At 34.5% G+C, this 17,751-nt stretch overlaps 1 protein-coding gene across 2 annotated transcripts; it reads left to right on the top strand.

The window, feature by feature from the left end:
• The first annotated feature begins 3,381 nt into the window (after window positions 1-3,381).
• On the top strand, window positions 3,382-16,206 carry LOC106059777 (4-galactosyl-N-acetylglucosaminide 3-alpha-L-fucosyltransferase FUT6-like). 2 transcript variants are annotated; one of them, XM_013217459.2, is made up of 3 exons: window positions 3,382-3,582; window positions 11,114-11,807; window positions 12,004-16,206. In XM_013217459.2, exons 2-3 carry the CDS (start codon window positions 11,114-11,116, stop codon window positions 12,858-12,860), a joined length of 1,551 nt encoding a protein of 516 aa, XP_013072913.2. In that variant the 5' UTR covers window positions 3,382-3,582; the 3' UTR covers window positions 12,861-16,206. The 2 variants fall into 2 exon arrangements, with proteins under 2 accessions (XP_013072913.2, XP_055886628.1); XM_056030653.1 differs by lacking the exon at window positions 3,382-3,582 and adding an exon at window positions 10,640-10,920.
• Window positions 16,207-17,751: the final 1,545 nt, after the last annotated feature.

Below are 17,751 nucleotides of genomic sequence, written 5' to 3'. Positions count from 1 at the left end.
CGTGATGCTAAACCAATTCCTTAAACTTTTTTAAAAAATCAGATTTTATTTATTTTTTGTTAATTCCCCCATCCGAATAAAAGAAGCTTATTTTTGTGCGTTTTGTCTGTTGGTCGGTCTGTCCGTCACGATTAGATTAACAAATAACACTAAAGGCTATTGTAAATCTGATTTAACCTTTAATTTTTCATTCAGGAATATTGCAATAGTTTTAAGTATCTATAATAGATTGTTCCGGATGTTTTGTGAAAAAACTAATCAATGCCAACGAATATTTGTTTGCTCTTCTAACTTATATTAGATTTTATTTCCATGCTTAAACGTTGCAATAAACACATGATCTTTAATACATTGTTCCGGTGTTTTAATGTAAATGCTAAATAAAAATGTCTTTACTGATTTATATTTCATTAACTATAAAGTTGTTCCGGATAATGTTTTATAAAAAAAATATTATGTCAAATGATTGTTTGAAATCGCATTATTGACTAATATTAAACTTATATTCTTTGACACTACGTCACTATAGTTTATTTATCAATATCAATTGTTCCGAATTTTTAACTTAAAACAAATTTATGCCAAATGACTTAATTTTTTTCAAAAATATCGACAATAGGTTGTTCAGGATTTTAAAATAAGGAAGTAATTTACTAGAAACGATAATTGATAATCACTTTTTAGACTTATTTTACAGTTATTTTTCTTGCCGAAACATAATAAAAGTTGTTTAATCGGTAAAGAATGTTAAGGATTTTGTTTCGAAAAAGAAATCGACCTACATTATCTTCATTTTCTTACTAATCGTCGCCAAAAATGATCCGAATTTTCTATAAAAAATGTAATAACGCTAATAAATGTTTGAAATCCCTCTTCTAATAAATAAAACAAATACTTCTCTCATTTTCGAAAATTGGTTGTTACGCATTTTTAATGAAAACCTCTATCTTCAATATTATTCTAAAGCAAACTACAGTTACTAAATTATATTACCGTAGCTAAATGGGGTTTTGAATATAAAAAAAAACAACCCCAGAGAATTTTTAGTTTAAAACCCCAACAGATGATTTTGACGCTAAAACTTCCCTTTTCGATATAAATCTAAAGCAAACTACATTCACTTAATTCCAAGAGCGTATTCAAGAGAGGTTACACATTTCTACCAGTGGAGGGGCTCCATTAATAAAGTGCAGTGAATAGTCATCTGCCGAAATTGAAAAACACTAAATGTGGCTAAACAAAGATGGCTAAGACATATTTTAGGAGTCAGTTATAGAGATCGGGTCTAAATCATGGAAATCCTATGCAGAACTGGGAGTCGACCCCTTAGTAAGATTGTGACAGAGCGTCGCATGAGGTTTGCGGGACATTTTCTCTGACAAAATGAATTAAACATAAGAAGAGTTGCACTGACATCCTAGTACAACTTGGCGCCACACATTCATGGAGGTCCTAAGAGCAGGTGGGAAGAGGCTTTAGACATTACCAGTGACAGATTTTTGTGGAAACAGCTTGACGCAAATGCACCGAACGGCGCGGGAAGGTCTAAATCAGTAAGAATAGCAAATTAGGTTTTTGAAATACAACTTTTTAATAGCAAGAAAATGCTCTGTAGATACCTCAGAATATGCATGTTGTTGGCTTTCAATACCAGAAGTAGTGCTTAGCGGCGGGGATTCGTCCCGTGCTGAGGGAGCTCCTGTATCTCCCCCAGACCCCCTTGCTGGCGACAGCGGGGAATCTACAATTTTTCCACTAACTCCAGGATGAAATTCTACGGCACAATAAACGTCTTCCGAAAGAATGAAGGGTCAGAATGTAATGAAGATTATGTACACACACAGACACACACACATAAATACATATAAATATTTTTTTTCGCCGTTGGGAGAAAAAATCCCCCCAACCCCCCCCCCCGAAAAAAAATCCGGGCTACACCTATGGTGTAGGTATATTATCAATAATAGGCTATTAGTTTGTAACCAGTTTGACATTAGGTTAAGAGCAATGCCTGGTCTTGCGATTAGCGCGCAGGACTGATTATCTCTACGGTCTCGGTTTCATACCCTGCTCGATGCCATCCTCCATGAATATTTCTTACAAATATGCGTATCCGAAAGGATCCGTCTCCCACGGGGCCGCCTCTGTAATCTTGTTTATTGTTAGTCTACATCTATTACCTATTTAATGACATGACTGATCCAAACTTATTGAAACAAGTACGCTTAATATTAGCTTTTTAGCGGCCCCTAAAAGGGGAAAAGACGCTATTAGTTTTGTGCGAAATGTCTGTCCGTCTGTCCGTCTGTCCCGTTTAGATCTCGTAAACTAGAAAAGATATTGAAAATCCGACATCACAATATATTAGACCATTCAAAGTTCTGATGCAACGGCTACTTTTTTTTTTTTCTGAAGGCGAAAAATCTAATTTTTAAAATCAGTTATGCAAGCAGTTTTTTAAAGAGAAAAGGCTAATTAGTATGCATTATAAGTTAGACCTAATTTAAAATGAATAGTAGTCTTATAAACTTCATTTTTATGAACATTTTTTTTTATTGCGGATTTTTTTTTTTTTTTTTTTTTTGAGGATTCGAATAAGAGGTTGAGCCTTTTCAAAACAATTTGATCAATTATAAGACATCAGTTAGGCCAAGGGAGGCGCGGTGGTTGAGCGGTAAAGCGCTTGGCTTCCGAACTGGGGATCCAGGTTCAAATCCTGGTGAAGAATGGGATTTTCAACTTTGGAATCTTTGGGCGCCTCTGAGTCCACTCAGCTCTAATGGGTACCTGACATTAGTTGGGGAAAAGTATAGGCGGTTGGTCGTTGTGCTGGCTACATGACACCCTCGCTAATCGTAGGCCACAAAAACAGATGAACTTTACATCATCTGTCCTATAGACCACAAGGTCTAAAAGGGGAACTAGTTAGGTCAGGTTCACATCTAACTTTACATTCACTTTCACCTATCCTTTGATCTGCTGGACCGTTGGGGCACTACACAAGATCTGTTAACCTTCTTTCTCCATTCTTATCTCTCATTTGTCTTTGATATAATTTCATTTGCATGTTCTTTCTGAAAATATTGAAGCCTGCCTGGATGGACCTTTTCGGGGGCCGATTTTGAGTTTGTGTTTCCACACAAACTGTCTTTTGTAACCTTGTTTGAAAGTATTTTTCTTTTCTTGTTAATAAAGTTGAAATACAAACATATCTACACGTTAAGAGACAAATTCAGTTGGAGTAAACAGCGAAGTATAAATTGAATAAAAAGCCGCTTTTAATTGTTTAATAAAAATAAGGTATAACACAGTCGTTCTAGTTACGCTTGGCTCATTTTGTACAATAGCCCGAAGGCTCAAAGGTTCGAGAGAGAGGAGCTTGTCAGTCCATATGTATGGGAGCCATGAAGCATTACAAAATGGAACCCATTGGGCTAGATCTTTTTTTTTCTTCTTATTCTAACCCTTACTGGAGTTTATGTAAATGCGCATGCCTGGACTAGTTTCTGTGTGTTTCAAAATTAGTGTATTAAATAGTGATACATTGTGATGTTAAACATAATTGAATGATTCTTCTTGAAGGTGTGTCCAATAATGTGATAGTTTAAGATTAATTTATTAATTGATTTATCTAGATCAAAATGTTATGTGTCACTCAATAAGCTTTAACGGGACAATTACTCAATTTACAAAACTTTACATTCTCCTGAATCAGTTTAACGTTTTAGATACTCAATCTCATTTTTTTTTTAATTAATAAGATACTTATAAGTTTGATGAAAGTGTACAGTTGTTTTTTTTTTAAACTTAAGAATGCATAATATTTTGCTGATTCATATCAACATAGTAGTAGGCCTGTACTGTTTTGAAAAGAAACAATAAATTCATTTAGCCGTGTGAGATCTAGATTTACATTTCAGCCAAAAGAACTGCCTGTTTCTAGAACGTTGTACATGTATTGGATCTTCCTTAAGAGTTAAAGATAATCACATCTTAGTCCAGACCTCCTGCAAGATGGCGAAGGATGACGGTGGGTGGGCTTTGAACTTGGGATTATCTTTGCCATCGAACGACTGTTAAGAGCGCGTAGCACACGACCAGGCATCCACACTAGAAATGAGTTTCAATTGTTTTCATTTCGATCTAAAGTTATTATAATGACACGAGCAACATCATAATCCACTTGGCTAAACACAATATCCATACTCTAGTTTAGAATACATGCAGGAACTATGTAATCAGATTACTACACTTAAAGAGACAAATAAAAATGCAGTTTTTTGGATTATGGGTGATTTCAACCTACCTGATATAAATTGGAAAACACCAACCATAGATAAACACCAAAACCTTAAGGACATAAATGAGCTTTTCATAGAAACTTTACACAACCTAAGTTTAGATCAAATCATTAAAAAGCCAACTAGATTAAACAACACATTAGATCTCTTCTTAACCAACAGACCTGGACTAGTAGTTGATTATGATATTATCCCTGGTCTATCAGACCATGAGATCATAAAAATACACAGTCAGATAAAAGCAGTAGCCAATACAAAACCCAAAAGAAAAATCTTACTCTGGAATAAATGTAACCTAACACAACTACACCAAGCTGCATTAAACTTTCAACAAACATTCTTATTAGAAAAAGACATTAACCAACCAGTCGATGAAATGGAATTTCATTAAAAACCATCTTAAAAGCATTATAGAAAATCATATACCAACTAAATACACATCAAACAAAATAAATAAATGCTGATTTAATAATAGACTAAAGAAGCTTTGTAAACAGAAGGAAAACCTATATAGAAAATTTAAAGAAACCAAGGTAGAAAGATTTTACAAAAGTATATAAAAATTAAACACCTAACCCAAAAAGTAAGCAGACAGCTGCAGAGTGAATACATAAACAATGTAATATCAAAAGATAACAACAAAAACCTATGGTCATACCTTAAGCCTAAGAAAATGGAAACAACAGGCATAGCGCCATTAAAAGATGAACATAACATAATGATAATGAAACTAAAGCAAACATCCTAAACAAATACTTTGCATCAGCATTCTCAGCCCCAGGAGACAAAGATATATTACTTAATTTGAACCAAGTAGACAACATAGAAGATTTAGTAGTACAAGAAAATGGAATTCAAAAACTATTAGCCAACACCAAACCAAATAAAGCGTCTGGACCTGATGGTATTCCAGCTAGATTACTCAAAGAACTAAGCAATGAGCTAGCCCCAGTGTTCAAAATACTCTTTCAGGCATCGCTTAACCAGGGCAGAGTACCAAAGGACTGGAAAGAAGCTAATGTCACCCCCCTATTTAAAAAAGGAGAAAAATCTGACCCAGGAAACTACAGACCAGTATCACTTACCAGCATCACATGTAAAATCCTAGAACACATAATATGTAGTAACATCATAAACCACTTAGACAAACATAATGTCCTCACCCCATACCAACATGGCTTTAGGAAATATAGATCATGTGAAACACAACTAATAGGACTAATTGATGATTTTTCAAAAGGTTTAGATAATAGTGAACAAATAGATGCTATCTTACTAGATTTTTCTAAGGCTTTTGACAAAGTTCACCACCATAGTTTGCTTAAAAAATTAAAATAGTGTTACGAATCTCACTATCCAGGCTCTCTGCAAACTGCACCATACACCACCAACTTAAAGAACTTGACAACTCAGGGCTCCAAAGTAACGTAACACTTTAATAGTTGAATAAGTAACAGCCAATACTATACAATTGGCAACACGTACACTGTACAAATATCTCTCTTGTTAATAGCCGTTCCGCCGTATCGACTCTTGCACTGGCCTCTCCGTCTCGTTCCGGGCTTGCACTGGGTTCAACAGTTCAGGACTGACTTCACACACTAGGCTCGTTGTGTCGGACTCGATCGCAGACCAAGATCAAGACGCCAGCCGTCTCAACTGTACTTGACAGTACTCCGCACTGAACCGTCGTAATGCTCCGTACAGAACCACACCGCTGAACTGTGCTGTAGTCGACCGGACTGTAGTGGACCTTCTGTCGTAAACCTCCTTTCTGAACCTTCTGTCGTGAACCTTGCTGTATTGAGCCCCTTTTCTCAACCGTCTTGACTGCGTCGCCTCCGCTCCTATATAGGGTCCCTACTGGCCTTCTCGAACCGGACAGAACGCCGCTCGACGTTTCTAGGTGGTCAGATGACTACAACTCTCGTGACGCTCCTGAGCTCTGTTCACGACGTCGAACCTTCCCGGACCGCCGTCGATCCTTCCCGAACCGCCGTGTTGACACTTGTCTCGGCTGAACGTCGTAACTCGTCACGGTTGACCGCTCCTCTAGCGCTGGCCTAGGGCGATTTGCGTCGGCTGACTACACACACACCACTACCCCTCTCTGTGCCACCACCAAGTTTATAACAATATTTTGGCATTAATGGTCCACTGCATCAGTGGATTAAACATTTTCCAATATGGAGAGAACAAACTGTAATAATAAATGGCTCTAAATCAACACCGATAACAGTAAACTCAGGTGTACCTCAAGGAACAGTCTTGGGTCCACTACTATTTTTAATTTACATAAATGATTTACCAAATTGCATTAGTTCAGGAACAATAATTAGATTATTTGCAGACGATTGCATAATATATAGAACAATAAAAACAACACAAGACACAGATATTTTACAAAGAGAATTAGATGAATTACAGAAATGGAATCAAATTGGAGCATGTCTTTCCACCCAGAAAAATGTCAGTTGTTAAGAGTAACAAAAAACTAAAACAAATTAAGTCTACTTATCTTATTCATGGCAAACCAGTAACACAGACTAAAAACGCAAAATACCTAGGTGTTATAATAAATGAAAAACTGTCATGGAATCCACATATTGATGAAACTATCAAAAAAATCCAACAAAGCATTAGGGTTTATTAAAAGAAATTCCTATAAATCAAATAAGGACATAAAACTAAAATGTTATTTAACCTTGGTTAGGCCAATAATAGAATATGCATCCTCCGTTTGGGACCCCTCAACTCAAGAAAACATTAAGAAACTGGAACAAACACAAAATAGAGCAGTGAGATTCATAGCAAACGAATATTCACATTTGACTAGAGTAACACCATTAGTAAAATCACTAAATTTAGAAAGCCTTCAGGACAGAAGACTCGAAAGTAAAGTAGCAATTATACATAAAACACTGAACCATAATTTTCAAATACAAAAACAAAATTTAATAAAATACTCTGAAAGACACAAAAATAAAGGCACATTCCTCGTCCCATATGCTAGGACAAATTTGTACAAATACTCCTTCTTCCCTAGTGCTATTAGAGCATGGAATGGGTTGCCTGAGCTAGCCAGGAAAACCAGTGACTTGGCAGAATTTAAGTCATTGGTTAATATGCATGACTAAATGCATGACGCGTAGGACGTAATCATCTTCTTTTTTGAACTAACGTCTGTATTATATAAGATAAGATACTCTATAACAAGATGGCTTTAATAATTTAGGTCAACCTAAAACAGGTTACTGGAATTTTTCAAAGGAATTAAATAAAAATGAGCAAATAGAAGAATTTTCTAAAGAATTCTCTGTTTGATTCCTTTGATGCAGACATTTCTAGCCCATGCAGCATTTTAAATACTCTCAAATCCATTTATGAACCAATAGCAAAGTTCCCAACTCCTATCAAATCTCCAATCTAACAAAAACAACAATAACAAAATAAACAACGCCGTAAAATATTTATATTTAAATAAACATCTAGAGATCCTATTAAAAATGGAAATGCCTGAGGCACAGTAACGTAATTATACTATGGCATTTTCAAATCAGAAATTTACTAAAGTAATTATGAAATATTTAGGTGTTTAATAAAGACTTAGGTTAGCATAATAAAAAACAACAACACTTAAGCAGAAGAAATTATCAAATTTAAAAAAAAAAATTGAATAAACATTTTGGCAAATTTAATACAATAACAGCATCTTTCTAAAGAGGAAGTAACTACAGACCAACTAATTTAGTTTGGAGCATTGCTGAGAAAAGCGCATGTGTTTGGATCTTGTGTGAGTTGTCTCTCCTTGACATTATTTTCAAAACAAGAAGTATAGACCAACATCAAATACTTAAGGATAGAAAATGTACGTTGAGAGATAATTGTTAAAAAAAATAAAAATTAAACAACATATTATACTATTTTTTTACTGACAGAAATGGACTTCTTATAGATTGTTTTATTATCCCTGGATTATTTGACTATAAGGACGTTAAAATAAATAGTCCAATAAAATTTAAAAAAAAACATCTTTGAAAAATAATTAGTAAAGACATTTATCTTAAGCAGCAGATTACAGAGCCCATTTTAAAAGATAAACTGTTTCTCAAACTTTTACCCATGACGCCTTCCCTTTAAAAGTCCTTTTAAGCCGATAGGGGGTGTCAATGGATCCTCCCCGGCTTCAAGCATTTCGCTGTGTTTCATACTGCAATAATGCATTCTCTTGGCATCAAGAGCCCAATATTCACCCTCAAATAAAGCGCTGGTGTTGTTAATTCTAATGCACTGAATGGCCAATATTTGAATGCAGGGGGACATCAAATCAAATTGATCAGAATTTTCGTGTCCCTTCATGCCTTCAAATCCCCCCCCCCCCTTGTTAGTTCGTAACACCCCCACAGTTTGAAAAATGCTGTTTATAGATTTTGTCATAGCTGCTGTTACTTTTTTTTTTTTTCAACGCAACATTTCTCCCTCTCCCGGATCTAGATGAAATTTCTGGGAATCAAATTATTTAAGCATTTTAGTTCAAGTTCACAGACGAAAAGACTTAACACCGTAGTTATTATTGGCGCAAATATCTGTGTGGAGTTCCATGTAAAAGAACAATGCAATTCTTTGTTTCCTTGCGTTAATTAAAAAAATGCACAATTAAAATCTGCATCTCACAACTTTATTTTTATTGATTCTCTTTATGGAATGATATTTACGGTTGCCCATTTTTTAAGACATTTTTCTTTCTTTGTTTTTTAGCGGCCCCCGTAAGGAGAAAGCCGCTATTAGGTTTATGCAAAATGTCCGTCTATCACACTCAGATCTCGAAAACTAGAAGAGAAATGAAAAATATTATTTCACCATGCGATGCAGCTTGAAAAGTTTAGGTGCAACGGCTACTTATGGTTTTCTAAAAGCAAACCGTTTAATTTATAAAATTAATTATGCAAGCGATTTTTTCATAAAAATACACCAAGTATAAAACAATACATAAATGTAAGGAAGATAATGTTACAGTATGTTAAAAAAAGAAACCCATTATTTTTAATTTTCAGTATCACTATGTCAATTATATTTATTAAATGTATAAGAAATGTTCACAACAAATATAAATATTAGTTCAACGTGTTTTTTCTGGTCCACTAGCTGGTAAAATTAAAAGAAAACATTTATGTTTATTTATAAAGGCTAAGAATGCAGTTTTGTATTTAAATATCACGAACATTTATTTAAAATGGACTTTTTATTTAGCGACTTCCGTGCAGTAGCGTGACGAGCAGCGGCAATAGATGGTACTAATCAGTTTCCTCAAAATTTTTATAAAAATCAGATTTTATTTATTTTTTTGTTTAGTGCCTCATCAGAAAAAAGACGCTAATTTTTTTGCTTTTGTCTGTCAGTCTTTCTCTTCGTCACGTTTAGATAAAAAAAAAAACTTTAAAAGGTATTGAAAATCTGATTTAACCTTTAATGTTCCTTCCGAAACATCTCAATAGTTTTAAGTATCCTATACTATATTGTTCCGGATGTTGTTGTGGAACTTTGAGCAAACGAATGTTTCTTTGCTCTTCTAATTTATATTACATTTAATTTCCATGCTTAAACGTTGCAAAAACACATGATCAATAATATGTTGTTCCGTTTTTTTTAGTGTAAATAGCATATAAATGCTAAATGAAAATCTCTATACTGACTTATTAACTATAAAGTTGTTCCTGATATTGTTTAATAAAAAATAAATTATGTCAAATGATTGTTTGAAATAGCATAATCGACATGATCAATAATATGTTGTTCCGTTTTTTTAATGTAAATAGCATTTGTCGCTGCCATCTCCCGTCGTCCAGCGGGAGGTTTGGACAAAAAAGTTAATTATCTTTAACTTTGAAGGAACATCCGAAATATGTAAAACAAATATGTATATATATATATATATATATATATATATATATATATATGAAACATTATTACTTTTGACAATCAAAATATTGCTTGCTTATAGGCGGATCCACAGGGATCCAACTAGGGCGCCCATGAGTTTGTGTAGTAACACAAACTCTCTTTATAATCTTGTTTTATGTTTTATTTAGTTAGGCAAACAACAGTTCAAAATTTACAAATGCAGTTAAAGCAATAATCTCCGATGTACAAGATATGTAATTATGAAATATATCCTATATTTGAAATTTATTATATACGCAGCATCATGACTAAATTGAATTGATTTACGAATAATTTTATTTTTATTGACAAAGCTTATATCAACTCACTCTGTCTGGTAAAAAGTTTGAACATATTTTAACCCCATTTCCTATTCTAAGATCAAGTTGAAACTTTGCACAACTATTCATTTTACCTGACAAGACATGAATCAATGAAATAATTTAGTCAATGAGTTAAATAATTGTTGATGATTAATTATTTTGCTTGATATCGAAATAAGGGGACTAACTGCTACTTAATGAGACGTAGATGTATAAATGAATTTAATTCCTTTATCACGTTTCGACACGTTTTTTCTCTCACTTCCTATTCTCGGATCAAGTTCGAATTCTGCATAATTATTCATAACAATATGACAATACACGAATCAATCAAAAATAAACATTGACCAAATGGTGTTAGTTAATTAATTATTACTAATTAATGAATTTAGTTTTATATGGCAGAAAGGGAGCTAAACCCTGCCATTTACAGATAGATAGCAGTAAGTAGCGGTTGTTTTCCTAAGATAAACTTTAGTTTTTTAAAAAATAATCTTTTTTCTTTTGCTTGTTAAGATTTTACAAATATCTTCAAATTTTTCTGTTTAGATGAATACTGGATGTCACAAGAAGCTGTTCCTCATTGTTTTCATTGGTTTCCTCGTTCTGTCCTTGTTTTGGATGTTAAATAGTCCTGCAAATTGGACTAACAATCAGACTCCTGAAACTAGTCAAACTAACAATTTGACTTTACATTTAAAAGACAATTTACTTAACCATACCATTTCTATCCATGGAATTGAAACCAAGAAAAAACAAGACACGATACAAAGTTATATCTCTACTCATTTCAACAATAGTTTCGTTCGTTTGATTCGAAGATATTTGACACCAATAACAAAGTTCTTACATGAAGAATCTTTATTTAATGATTCTATATCTGAACATATTTTAAGATCTGGCTTAGGATTTAAACCTTACACAACTGAGAAGAATGAAGAAATTTGGATAGAGAATGGTGTCCAGTATCGTCCATATCCATTTCTAGAGAAAGCTGATAATCCGTTTTACACGTCAGAGTTCGAAGCTTTTGTTCCTTTTAATAAAACGGAATTTTTCGAAGGAGATGTTGCAAGTATGTCACGTGATATTACAGACAAGAAAATAATTCTCTGGTGGCAGCATAAGTATGGCCAAGGTCCTATCACTGGACTGAATCTACTGAGAGCGTGTCCAGACTTTCCATGTGTGGTCACTTCAGAAAGAAAGTATACAAAAAATAGCAGTGCTTTATTGGTCAATTGTAAGAAACGTTTGGTATTACAATTGTTGTTTTTTATATTTAGTTAAATTTTGTTGTTGTAAAATCAAAGGTAGATTATTGGTGAAACTATATTATATTTTATTTGCACATGTATTTATGTACCTTGAAAACATTCATTAGCCAATGCAGATATCAAACAATTAATACACCCAGCTTTCTTTTTTTTTTTTCTCAGCTCAGTTTGTAAACAATGAACGGCCACCTCCGAAACGTTCAGAGCAAGTTTTTGTGCACTATCAAATAGAAGCGCCATCTCATTATTGGTTATATGGGTATTTCTTTGACCCATCCAAAGGCTGGAACGATATATTCAACTGGACAATGTCTTACCGCATGGACGCTGACATTGTTACATACCATGGGATTGTTAGAAGACGTAGAGTTGAGCCAAAAAAAAACTATCAAGAAATATTGTCCAGGAAGAAAGGAGTAGTAGCATGGATGGTCTCTAGCTGCAATGCCTATTCCAGAAGACAAGACTACGTAAAAGAGTTACAAAAATACGTACCTGTGGATATTTATGGAAATTGTGGTCCATTTAAATGTTCCAGAAACAAAGATAAAGATTGCCTTCAAGATTTTTCATTAAAGTACAAATTCTACCTTGCCTTTGAAAACAGATTCTGCAAAGATTACATCACAGAGAAACTTTTTAAATACCTAGACAGTGATATGATCATCATTGCCCGTGGTTACAATACGTACTCCAGACTTTTACCCTCAGAAATATTTCTTAACACTGCCAACTTTAAGTCTCCTAAAGAGCTTGCTGACAGAATTCTCTACCTTAATTCTCACGACCAAGAGTATGTACAAATGCTAAAAGAAAAGGATAAGTATTTTTCTATATACGAAGACTATCCTTTGATTCATACCTCGCCTATGTATATAGAACATCGTTATGAATCTATTCCAATGTGTGAACTTTGTCAAAGACTCTGGAATTTGGAGAAGTATTCTAAAGAAGTCAAAGATATGGGAGCATGGTTCAACAAGAAAGAGTATCAATGTCATGATGCCCAAGATTTGTAAACAAAGACATTTAAATATTGCTTACTTCAATAGTAAACATTTTTTAACCATCACCAAAAACTCTCTTGTATAAAGTTATAAAAGTTTTTTTTTCACATAAAATACATGTTTAATCTATATTGGACAAACTCCTGAGTGCTATGTTGGATCCCCACCCTTTCAACATTTCCCCTACGAAAAGGCATAGTTCTAAGGCTCTCACCAACGGCTGGATTCGCTTTAAAAGACTCAATGTGGCACAGAAAATGAGCTTTCTAATAATTTTTAGCCGTTCCAACACATGACCCAGGAGGTTAGGAGGATGGGCGGCGCTCTTTGATAAAAATGCTCAGTTTTTCAGTGGTCTCAGTGCAGTGCTCTCGTTGAGAGATTTAACGAAACTCTTAAGACAATGCGTGTGTTTAGGGAAAGTCCCCGAGTCTGGGAAAGATATCTTTCAGCAGTTGTACTTGCCTATAGAGAGGCACCACAAGAAAGCCTATGGTTTTCACCATTTATGCTTTTGTACAGTTGAAGTGTCAGGAATCACAGCCATATTCCCCGTGAACTATGGACCAAAGAACACAAAAATACTGAGATTCGTACTTTATTTCAGAATGGGATAGATCTAAAAAATAAATTAGAAGAGACTTGCAACATCGCCATGACAAAACTTGAGTAGGCTTATTTGAGGGGCTAAGAAATAGTATGTTCTTAAGTTAAACTACCGAGAATTCTAGTTTTCCTTTTACGATAAATGCAAGTAGAGGTCCTTTTGAGATCATCAGTAAATCTGACCATTATGATTACCTGGAGAAATTAACTAGGGGTCCTAAGACTTTCCATGGTAATCTATTGAAATTTGGCATTTATAGGAAGAGCCTTATGTCTGTAGAATTGTTTTAATATGATTTTCAGTTTAGTTATTTAAGGTCTGTTGCACCTTATATAAGATAGAGAGCAGGTATGCTAAGTGGGTAGTCAAGGTTTTTGAGCAGCCTCTTTGGCACAAGAGGCTAGGGTGATAATTTTAAAACACAATTATATACATACATACATAAAAAACATTTCATTTGTATGGCGTGGGCGTAGCCAGGATTTCTTTTCGTGGGGGGGGGGATTTTTTTCTCCCCCCCCCCCGCCAAATATATATATATATATATATATATATATATATATAGACCTATATATATATATATATATATATATATATATGTGTGTGTGCACATAATTATTTTTATTACATTCTGACCCTTCATTCTTTCCAAAGACGCTTATTGTACCCTAGAATAGGTTCTTCCTGAAGTTAGTAGGAAAATTGTAGACTCCCCCCCCCCCTTGCCAGGGGGTCTGGGGGAGCGCTGTGAGCTCCCCCTGCGGGTTTGGGGCGTAGCACCGCCGCCAAACAACACTATTTCCGGTATTGAAAGCCAACAAAATGCATATTCTGAGGTATCTACAGTGCATTATCCTGCTATTAAAAAGGTTTATTCTTACTTACTTAGATCCTCCCGCGCCGTTCGGCGCATTGGGCGGCAAGCTGCTTCCAAAAAAATCTGTCACTGGCCAGATTTTTCATTAAAGTACAAATTCTACCTTGCCTTGCAATGTCTGAAACCTCTTCCCACCTGCTCTGATGTCTTTCATGAATGTGTGGCAGCAAGTTATACTAGGATTTCCCTGTTTGCACTTTCCTTGTAATATTCTTTATGCAAACACAATTCTTATTATGCGTAATTCATTTTGTAGGAGAACATGTCCCGCAAATCTCATTTGACGCTCTGTCACAACCTTACCAAGGGGTCGACTCCTAGTTCGGCATAGGATTTCCTTCATTGAGACACGATCTCTATAACAGATTCCTAAAATATTGTAGAGAGAGGTTTTCCACCTCAAAACTCTCTGTAGGGTGATTTTAAACTCAAAACCATCTGGAGGGATTTAAACTTTAAAAAAAAGCTCTCTGGAGGAGGGCTACGCCTATAGAATTTTGAGTGTGTAATTTGCTTTTTTTATATTGAAAAGGTATTTTTAAGCTTACAACCCCGCTTGGCTACGCTCAAAGAATCTGGTGAGTGATGTATGGATAGTCTTATATTGAAGAGGGAGTTTTATCGTAAATTTCGGAGGGAGGTTTAAAATCAAAGACCCTCTTAGATATGCTCTTGGAATTTAGGAATTATTATTTACTATTATTAATTATTTATTGGCATTTTTTTTTCATAGAAGAGGGGGCTTTAACTGTAAAACCCTCTGGTAGGGGGTTTTTAAACTCAAAACCCCCTTTGCTGTGCTGGGCAAGTGATGGTTTAGTATTAAAATCTCTCCTAAAATAAACAAAATCAAGAGGAAAAATCAGTCACTAAATTCCGCCCCCCCCCCCCCCCCGGTTGGACGGACTGATGAAGAGGATATGGTTATTTGTTGTTGTTGTTTTGTTGTTTGTTTTTGTTTTTTTACCATTTCTTTATAATTTTGGAAATGTTTACTTTAAGAATATACCTTTTTATGGGTATTATTTATGTATAATTTTTATGGCTACTTATTCACTGGTGTATCTTATTAGATTGATTTTTTTTTCTTGAAATTAAGTTTGTATTAAGGATGCAGAAGTTACAAAAGATACTTCGTTTTCTTATTTCATGTGTAACCATGATTGTTTATTTACTTTTAGCTAGCATGGTGTGTGTTGTTGGCCTTAAAAATGTGTACTATGTATTATTACTGTAAGTTTAGCCATATAGATAGGGGCAAAGGGAGGGGGTTATAATCACTAACATCGTTTGTGAATTATCAAATTAGATTTAAATTTTGATGGTTTTACAGTATTCCACTTATTGAGAGAGGCTGAGTCAACAGCTTCGCGTGAATATATTGCTACAGCTTTCTGCTATATACTTATAGCTATCTAGAAACTACCTTGGTTTATCTCTACGTCTAGGTGTCCCTGGGTTTAGCTGTAATAACACAAAACAATTAACAACTCGATCAAAACACAGAAACTTTAATAATCTTCAATGACTTCCTAGCACATATCACAGGTTGACCTCCTTAACTAACATATTTCCGGTCGTTCGCATATAAATTCAAACTGACGTATATCTATAAAAATAGATTATGCACATTACACACATACAGACATTCATGTGTGTGTGATATATATATATATATATATATATATATATATATAGTGCGGGTTTTTTGTAAAAAAAAAAATAGGTGCCCCTACTCAATGATTAGGTGCCGGTACTCAGTGATGGATTGCCTAACTTTTAACTACTAATAAGTTAAAAATAAACGTTAAAATAAAAGAAAAGCAATAAAAGTTAGGCAATCAATAACTGAGTACAGGCACCAATTTTTTTTTTACAAAAAAACACTATATATATATATATATATATATATATATATAGCTGTATGAAACCGGCATGAAATGTTAATCCTACAGTATTCACAGATATGACTAAATATGTAGGGTTTCGTCTCCTTAGATAATTGTACATGATATTTCTTCCTCAACCATTCTCGGATTAAGTTGAAATTTTTAAACAATAATTATTATTTTTTTTACAAAACATGAATCTGTTTAAAAAAAAAACATTAACCCATTAGTGAATTGATAATTGGCAATTACTTATGTTCTTTAGATATCGAATAATGAAAGATATAGTTTTATCCATTAGATAAGCTTTGTTTAATTTTTGAAGGGTTTGTTTTACTTTGCTTGTTTGTTGTTCGCAATACTTTTTTATGGATGAATAGTCTACTTAAAAACTTTGATATTTATGTTTGTTTTTAATTTCAACTCTCTTTATTCTTTTGATAAATATATTGTGCTAGGAATATTATTTTATATTATTAAACTTTATTTTTTTTTTATGCAAACCGCTTTTTTTATCAGGGCTACATGTTTTGTTAGTATTATTAGATCTAGATTTAATTTCAACTTGGTCCGAGATTTCGTGTTGGAGAAATAACGTGTAGGCCTACAAACTTTTTACCAGACAGAATGATTTCATATAACGTTTGTAAAAACAAGCGCATTCACTTCAATATTTATAGGAGCCCTTACAATTATGTGTATGTGTTTAGGTGGGGTAAAGATAATCTAACTTTGCATGCCTATATTAACTACACCCAGTCAGACGCTATTAAATTAACAAGCAAATAAGCTTACTAAATGCCTTGAGATAGACTCTGTGTGAGGACAAGACTGGAAGCAGGGCCGGCCTTAAGAAATTGGAGGCCCTAGGGCCTAGGCAAAAGTGAATTTATTACTGGTGACTGCCACTTCCTGTGTTTTGTCGACGCCAAAGGCGAAGCTGGAGTGCCTTCTCCAATTTTTAAAGTTAGGGCTTTAGATGTATGAGATGAAAGCTTGGGAATTCTTTATGATCAGACCACAAAGCAGCCCCCCCCCTCTAAGCTATTCTTATCCAATACAGTTTGGGATCACTATCGTCGCAGGTTCTAACAGGATGTAGCACTTTGTACCGCAAGGTGACTAAAGGTCATCAGCTCCTGATTTTTCTTCAGGTCTTTTCGTACAGCATATATATATATTCGATATATGAGAATAAAATAAGACTGTTTCTCAATCTTCGGCAAAAAAACAGAAAAAAAAAAACAGTCTTTCTTTGCAAGCTTGGGGGTCTGGGAGCGCGCTGTAAGCTTCTTCAATGGGGTTCGGGGCGAAGCCCCGACGCCCAAAAGCGTTTTCTTGCATTTTTCTCTGCAGAAACGCATTCTTCTGACATCTACAGCTCATTATTTATCAGTGGGGTTCGGGGCGAAGCCCCGACGCCAAAAGCGTTTTCTTGCATTTTTCACTGCAGAAACGCATTCTTCTGACATCTACAGCTCATTATTTATCAGAGGGGTTCGGGGCGAAGCCCCGACGCTAAAAGCGTTT

Source organism: Biomphalaria glabrata, chromosome 5, assembly GCF_947242115.1.
Source record: "Biomphalaria glabrata chromosome 5, xgBioGlab47.1, whole genome shotgun sequence".
In the NCBI taxonomy this organism is placed as follows: domain Eukaryota; kingdom Metazoa; phylum Mollusca; class Gastropoda; family Planorbidae; genus Biomphalaria; species Biomphalaria glabrata.
This window is presented reverse-complemented; position numbering and strand designations above follow the sequence as displayed.

Excerpts from the sequence above, each read along its gene's own strand:
- LOC106059777 (XM_013217459.2), top strand. The coding sequence starts at position 11,114 with ATGAATACTGGATGTCACAAGAAGCTGTTCCTCATTGTTTTCATTGGT. Across the intron at positions 11,808-12,003 it reads CAGTGCTTTATTGGTCAATT|CTCAGTTTGTAAACAATGAA; the intron begins GTAAGAAACGTT and ends TTTTTTTCTCAG.